This window comes from Nothobranchius furzeri, chromosome 17 (assembly GCF_043380555.1).
Source record: "Nothobranchius furzeri strain GRZ-AD chromosome 17, NfurGRZ-RIMD1, whole genome shotgun sequence".
NCBI classification, from domain to species: Eukaryota; Metazoa; Chordata; class Actinopteri; order Cyprinodontiformes; family Nothobranchiidae; genus Nothobranchius; species Nothobranchius furzeri.
In genome coordinates, this window is record NC_091757.1 from 54,825,943 (window position 1) to 54,834,215 (window position 8,273).

Consider the following 8,273-nt stretch of genomic DNA (forward strand, 5'->3'; position numbering starts at 1 on the left):
GTGACTGTACAGCAGATGAGCGCCGCACATGGCTGCTCTCGCTGGGGGATACAGGATCCCAGTCCCCCCCCCCACCCCCCACCCCACCCACCACCACCTTCCTATTGGAGTCTCATGTTATGTTGTGTTGTCTGAAGTCTGTTGCATATCTGTCTGAGGTGTTTATTTTGCAGAGCAAAGCTGCACTCCCGGTGGAGGGTAACTCTGAAGTGCCTTTTTTCCCTCCACCTGAACCAATCCTCATGTAACCCTCTTATCTCTATTAAGGTAGCGCGACTCAGGGTTGCGAATGACCAGTCACCAATTCTTGTCATGTGTCTTGCCCATGTATGTCTGACCTCTGAATTGTGTGTACTGAAACTCTAATTTCCCTCTGGGATTAATAAAGTATTGATTGATTGATTGATTGATTGATTGACTGATTGATTGATTGAAATCAGGAAATAATCCTCCAGATTGAAGCTCTGATGTCACAGACTGGTCCTCTGTCACTCTCTCTCTCTTTACAGTTTTTAATCACAATTGTCTATTTTTTGCTCATTTTAAATATATTTTAACCATTTTCTAAAATCTTTTTTTATATTTTTACATTTTTTGTTTTTGTGAAGCGCCTCCTGATTTTTATCTTGAGAGGCGCTATTCTTCTTCCTGCTGGGCCAGGTGGTTGTGGGCTGATTGGTGCCCTGAGTTCTGCCTGCAAGGCATTCAGGGACCACTGCAAATGTATTTATTAAACCAAGTAATCTACACCGTTAAGGCGACAGAGCCCAGAAACGGCTCCTTCTGAATATGTCAAGAACAAAACTTGGCTCGAAAAGTTGCAACTTTGTGCAACGAACATAGTAAACTTGTTTCGCATCGACCACAGAACTATTACAGCTTAAGAAAAAAGTCATAATATGTCTCTTATAATGCTGATATTCCTGAAAATAATGTTTTATAGCAGAAAATGGCAATCCTCTAATGTGTAATCAAGGGAAAACAGCAGCACAATGCATTAAGGCTCAAACTGAATGCGTTTGTTTAAATAGATCTTCTACACCATTAAGACGCATGTATCAACTTTTTATTGAAACAACTATCTGTAAAGACATAACACTGCTTTATTTGCATTTCTTTATAATCGAAGGTCCGAGTTTAAACGTTTTCTCTGCAGGCTGGAGGATGAAACTCATCTAGTTGCGCCTCAAGTTGTTGTGCAAAAATTACAAAAAGTTTTAAAACTATGAAGGCTGTCAAACTATATGAATCAAAGGGTTTCAAAGCCACGAGAGTCAAATCAAAGTTTTTTTTTCTTGTAAGAGCGGATAGCATCACCTCTCAGCAGGACGCCTCAGCGTCCTGCTGAGAGGTGATTGACTGAAGCACCGTCCTCTCAGCTAGACTTTTCTGATGAAGCTGTGCGTTTGGATTTCGATCCAAAGCTGCACGAGTGGAGGGGGTTTACAGAGATGAAGAGAGCAAGGATCCCATGACGCTCCTCAGTGACATCACCAGCTCTGAAAGAAGCGCATGAGGGAGATGGGAGGCACCCCACTTATTAGATTTCATCGGAAGGTCCTGTTCGCAGAAGAAGATGCTGCTACGCCTCTGATAAGAAACGCGAGGATGTGCGCCATCGGAGCAGCTGGATCGAGCCATCCCAGTGAACTTGTGCAGCACCAAGGACCAAAACCAACACACCACTGAGACGATCGGGGCTACGCTGCTCAGCGGGGATGATTTAATAGGAAAGAAATCGTTTTGGTAACACATCTGGCTCAGTGCGCAGGGCTGGAGAGCTTAGAACTCATTTTTTCTTCCATTGACTGAAAACATATCTAAGCAACCTCATTTATAAGTTTAAAAAAGTTTCTTTTTTAGCTGAATCAATGTAGATATTTCTGTTTATTTTTATTTTTGTGAATGAATAAATTATGCGATGAACGCGCGTCCCCAAACGAGGACGCACGGACTGCGCGAGTCGCCAATTTCCCCTGATCCAGTCTGTTACGTTTAAGCTGGTTTCTACACCAATCAGACGGGTTTAAATTAAAGTGTCACGCTTAACCCACGTATCTGAGGCAGAGGAAGCGTTTCATTTATTTTTTTACTCTTTTTATAACTCCAAGGGCTGAGCCGCCGCGCTTAAATCGGCACCTTCTTATTTTGTTTGTATTTTTAATGGAGAGAAAGCGGCTCTACAAAGTGGGGTGAAAAATATTGGTACTTAAGTTCGGACCCGTAGCTCCGGACTGGAAAATGGACTTATTGGAGAAGCTGCAGCGGGGGGTCCAGGGATTCTGTTTGGAAACGCAGTGACAGACCACACCAACTGAGGTAAATGTGTTTTATTTGCATTTTAGTCAAAACTTGGTTTTAATTTCTGACGTAATGAGCTCCGTGGGTCACACTTTCTCAGTTACCTAATTCTGCTTATTTCATAGAGAAATAATCCGAGCATGGCCTCAGCTCTGGACGGTGGCTGCTCTATGACGCAGAGCGGCTGGAACGTCAGCGCAGGCGGATCCGGACCCTCCGTGCCCTGCAACCAGAGCGTCCGAGCGCTCGCCCCCTACTCCCCTGAAGCCACGGCGGCCTTTGCCACCGCCATAACCCTGATGATCGTCTTCACCATCGTTGGAAACATCATGGTCATCATCGCCGTCCTGACCAGTCGGTCCCTCCGGGGTCCGCAGAACTTGTTCCTGGTGTCGCTGGCTGCTGCAGACATTTTAGTGGCCACTCTCATCATCCCCTTCTCTCTGGCCAATGAGCTGCTCGGCTACTGGTACTTCAGGTCTCTGTGGTGTGAGATCTACCTGGCCCTTGATGTGCTCTTCTGCACCTCCTCCATTGTGCACCTGTGCGCTATTTCACTGGACCGCTATCTGTCCATCTCCAGGGTCACTTATGGGCGCCAGCGGACTCCCAGACGCATCAAAGCTGCTATAGTGGTGGTGTGGCTGATCTCTGCCATCATCTCCTTCCCTCCTCTGCTCTCACTTAACAAGAGTGAGGGGGATGACCCTGGGAACAGGGGGCCTCAGTGCCAGCTGAACGATGAGCGCTGGTACATCTTATACTCCACCATAGGCTCCTTCTTTGCCCCGTGCCTCATTATGATCCTGGTCTATCTAAGAATTTATCAAATAGCCAAGCAGAGAACACGCTGCCCACCAGGAGAGCCTAGGAAGGATGGGGTCGGCTGTGCGACACCCAGTCAGCCCCCACGACACATGCAAGCCAACGGGAAGGATGATGAAGAGAGCACCCCTCCCTCATCCAACAAAACCTCAAACGCCAGACCTCCCACCCTAGCCATCACCCCGTCCCCTTCCCCAGGAGACTCTCAAAACTCCCCAAACCCCACCACCAATAACCTCCTCCAGCCTCCATCTCCGGCCGTGTCTCCTGTTACGTCTCTTGACACCTCCCCTCACGGCCCTTCAAGCCCTTCCTCTGCGCCCGAACCCAAAGCTAAAGGAAAGGCCAAGAAGGGCAAGAAAGGAAAAAGCAAAAAGGCAGACAACAACAACGGAGACAGCTCGAGCACAGATAGTGATCTGGAGCACAGCCAGGGAGGGGGGCGTGGCAGTGCCAGCATGCCAGGGTCACCTGCTGGAGGGGGCATCAACTCTCCAGCTTCAGTCAAGCGCTACCGTGACATGATCGCCACCTCCAAGGGGGCGCGGCTAATGCCAGGGAGGAAGTCAAAAACAGAGAGCAACCCAGGAGCTGCGCGGCGCAAAGCCATGGTCAACAGAGAGAAGCGCTTCACCTTCGTCCTGGCGGTGGTCATAGGCGTCTTTGTGGTGTGCTGGTTCCCATTCTTCTTCTCCTACTCCCTACAAGCAGTGTGCCCAGAGACCTGCGTCATCCCAGAGCCGCTCTTTACATTCTTCTTCTGGATTGGCTACTGCAACTCCTGTCTCAATCCAGTCATTTACACCATCTTCAACAAAGACTTCAGAAAGGCTTTCAAAAAGATATTGTGCAAAAGCACCAAGGGTACTTTCTTTTAGGACGTGACTGTGTCGCGTGAAGCACAGACACACAAAAAACTATTCTTCTGAGGCACAAAAGAACAATAGTTCCTATTTTTCAAAGCACTAAAAGGGCTGTTTAAGAAACATGCTGAACTTTGCAGATTCCGGTGTAAAATTCAAATGCTTTTTTTCAGCCGTAACGTGCAGCTCGGACTGTGCAAGCGCCGCTCGCAGCTGACAAACACACACTTTTATAGTGTGTGAGACGGAAAAGAAAAGACGTGAAAAAGCGATCTGGCTGCATTAAACTGCTCAGCACTTCAGGATTGCTGATAAGAGTTTGAATGCAACGTTTTGTCTGCAGATCAGATTGTGTCGTGAAGCGAGGCTGAGGCACTAAATGTTGCAGCGTCGGATGGAACGTGCACGCAACTCCGAAAATCTACCAACAAGCAGGAAGAATAAACACTTTGATTTCAGTTCTCAGTGCAAATAAAGACCTTTTAATATATACGTTTTATAAGTACTTCAGAAGTAATGAATTTAGGAGGCAAGTGACCTTAGATTCCCGTGAGCCTGAGGCCTTTTATTTATCAGCACAGAGCACAAGGAGGACACAAGGTTAGCTGTGATTTCTTACGTCGGCAGTCTTAATTTGTCCGGCCGCAGGGCAAACATGTGTTACTTGATTTTGAGGAGCAACAACAAGGGAAGGTTTCAAACGATCTCAGATGTGATAGCACAAACAAGGCCACCCTCTCAGGCGGAACTTGTGAATTTTCATGCGGAAAAGCCACCTTGCTCGCGGCTTTGCAGGACTCAAAAATGGACACGCGTCCAGGCTTCCACCTTTCCTGCCCTGCAGGGTGAAATAAAAGTGGTCATTTTGGACTCAGAGGGAAAAATCAAATGTATGTTGCTGAAAAGTGGAAATAAGATGGCGCGACATCCATCGTCATCTCGTTGTTACCTGTGTTTGACTGGAATCAGGTTGATGGACTGACAGAGTGAGGAACTCAGCCTCTGGACATTTAAGTAACAATCAAAGCAGCTTTGATCCTCTTGAACGTTCCTCAGAGATTTTTCCAAGTGGGAGGTGTGTTTGTCGAAGACTGGAGATAAAAAAAATAACAGATTCCTATTTAAACTTTATTTTCCTGCTTCCTGACAAGCAGCCGTATTTACCAGGTTGACATTTACAGTGACTGTAAAGGACAGATGCATAATGCAATTATGCATGTGTGATGTTCCCCTTAATTACACCCTTCTTTTGTTGTTATTCTGAGAACCATGTGGCTGAGTGGCTCTTTAGCAGCACCTCGGGTGCGTTGTTGCCTGCAGTGGACCTCGGTGTTGGCACTTTCAGGTTGTTAGTGGGAGGCAAGAAAAGATGGATGGAGAAATTATTGGCAGTGATGAGAAAGAAGAAGAGAAAATGTGTTTAGATGTGAGCGCAACGCAGGCTTATTGACTTTTTGGGACAAGGGCTGTCAGCAGCAACACACCAATTTCTTAATTGTCTAATTCTGCTGACCTGTATGAATGTGTGTGCACGTGTGTGCGTGTGTGTGTGTGTGCGTGTGTGTGTGCGTGCGTGCGTGTGTGCATGTGTGTGGGTGTGTGTGCATGCGTGTGTGTGTGTGTGTGTGTGTGTGAGTTTGTGTGTGTGCGTATGTGCATGTGTGCATGCATACATGTGTGTGTGTGTGTGTGAGTTTGTGTGTGTGCGTATGTGCATGTGTGCATGCATACATGTGTGTGTGTGAGTTTGTGTGTGTGCGTATGTGCATGTGTGCATGCATACATGTGTGTGTGTGAGTTTGTGTGTGTGCGTGTGTGCATGCACGCGTGTGTGCATGTGTGTGTGTGTGTGTGTGTGCATGTGTGTGCGTGCGTGCGTGTGTGCATGTGTGTGTGTGCATGCGTGTGTGTGTGTGTGTGTGTGTGTGTGTGAGTTTGTGTGTGTGTGCGTATGTGCATGCGTGCATGTGTGCATGCATGCATACATGTGTGTGAGTTTGTGTGTGTGCATGCATGCGTTTGTGTGTGTGCGTGTGTGTGTGTGAGTTTGTGTGTGTGCGTATGTGCATGTGTGCATGCATGCATACATGTGTGAGTTTGTGTGTGTGCGTGCATGCATGCGTTTGTGTGTGTGTGCGTGTGTGTGTGTGTGTGTGTGTGTGCGTGCGTGCATGCGTGTGTGTGTGTGTGTGTGTGTGTGTGTGTGTGTTTATTATTTTTTCCTGTAGAAAGAGTCATTGCCTCCTCTGGCTGCTGCCACCTACAGGTCTACTGTAAAATTGACGTACAGGCACAGATCATCAGCATACGGAGACAGAAAGTCGGCGTTTATCCGTGTTATTATCCAAGTGCATGGCTTCTTAGTGACCATCCTCAAGGGACCAAAGAGCCTCGTAGAACGAATCAAGCACACCGATCAAAGAGGTGGAACACTGTACAGGTTTGTCATTCCAGAGGAAAACCGGCTTCGCCATCAATTTCATGCTTCATGAGACCAACGCCTGTTTGGAGTTCGTGTCAGAATCCAGAAAAAAATAACGCGCATAAAGCAAAGCCTGAAATGCAAATGTTGTCATTGTTTCATTTAGTTATAGTGGCATCAAATGTTTCATCAGAGACAAAAAGCACATTCATGTATGAATCCTGTTATCTGCAGGGGGGAAATCTCTGCTCCCCCACCACTGCTACTGTTGTCAAACTGTACTCGGAGCAGTAATCGAGCATGGAAATGTCAATGGTTTGCTAGACATTAAAGCTGCAATCCATATCACACAGAGCTGCTGGGAGATTCACATAACTGATTAAATCAAACAGGAGCTTCATGCTCTTGTTTAATTCTTCTCGCCAGTCGTTTAAATCTGTTATGTCCTCTCCCTGAAATGCAAACTACTTTAGCTACAAAAATACAGCCACGGTAAACCACCGAGGTCATTTTAATGCCTGGCTCCAGTTAATATAAGTTGCAAAGTTACTTCAATTAACCAGCTGCAGTCTAACGCAGTGAAACAGCTGCTTTGTTTACTTGTTAAAAAGTTAAATCGAAAGCTTAAAGGTGACAAATGCATTGATCCGCCCCTCGATCACCACCCTTTCCCCAGAAACTCTCTATATTGTCTCTTCCCCAACTGTGTTTGGACCAAAGCTGCTTGGTCTAAGCTTCACAATCTTCCATCTGTCATCAGCCCCCTCTCAGTTTGGAAATAAAGCAACTTGAAAAAGCCTGAGTCACTCTCGCTTCCTTCATTTCCTGTTTTTTTACACAACGGAGCATCATGGAAAAAGACAGCGACGTGATTTCAAAGAGGGGGAAATTGGGAAATGTGTGAATTTGAAGAGCATGGTGGGTTGGCTTTTTTATTTGTTGCGTGCGTGCAAAGGCTAAGCGCAGTCCAGAACGATTTCCCGTCGTCACAAAAAAAAAATCAAGCCTTCAACAGAAACACAAGTTTAGGAAATAGTCCATGACATTGTGAGCTGATTGCTGTTCAAGATGTCACTGGGAGATCTCCGATCACAGCGGGACACGAGGAGGAGGCTGCCTGCTGCCAACAAACACACAGGAAGTCTATGAGGAATTAAAGTGCTGCCAAATGTCACATGTGCACACGCACATGCTGATTGTGTCACTCTGCAGCATTTTTGTTCAGAATGCATTCAAGTCCTGAGACTTGCAGTGAATCAGACACACACTCACACACACAGACGCTTGTTTGTGACAGCGTGTTGCATTTGAGGTCACCAGGTCTTCAGCGAGTTATGACTGATTTATGCTGATGGGCAGTTCAGATCCAAGTCCGAGCACTCTGCCCTATTTTTCCATCAGCCGTGTTTGTGAAAGAGGACGGATCTTCAGCGCATGTCCTCCTTTGTCTCCCTCGTGGTTTCATTTCCATATTCATAGCGGTGCTGTGATTTAAGCTGCATGAGGAGGTGAACAGATAACTTATCAAGGCCAAGTATTGGGAGCACCGAGGTGCATGTTAACCGTGTTGTCGGCTTCCCTCAGCTCCCAAATCGCTGACCTCAGACGTGATACAAAGCAGGGATGGACGAGGACGCAGACTCACAGCCGTGGGGACGGAGAGTCCAACTAATATAATGCACAACATTCACATTAGGTTCACTTAAGATAGAAAATGCATGCACATGAGCTCCTGTTTAAGGAGACATGCACGGGCACATGAAGTTTCATTTGGAGATTCATGATGGATGTGACATTTCAGCGTATGAATATGCATGTGTTTAGAGGGCGTTTCACCGCTGAGCATTTTTCCAGTCTTGGCC

The 8,273-nt window shown here is 46.6% G+C and overlaps 1 protein-coding gene across 1 annotated transcript; it reads left to right on the plus strand.

Annotated features, from left to right (window-relative positions):
• The first annotated feature begins 2,177 nt into the window (after positions 1 to 2,177).
• adra2b (adrenoceptor alpha 2B) lies at positions 2,178 to 4,479 on the plus strand. The gene is made up of 2 exons (XM_015972975.3): positions 2,178 to 2,319; positions 2,427 to 4,479. Exon 2 carries the CDS (start codon positions 2,442 to 2,444, stop codon positions 4,002 to 4,004), a length of 1,563 nt encoding a protein of 520 aa, XP_015828461.1. The 5' UTR covers positions 2,178 to 2,319; positions 2,427 to 2,441; the 3' UTR covers positions 4,005 to 4,479.
• The last annotated feature ends 3,794 nt before the right edge of the window (positions 4,480 to 8,273 follow it).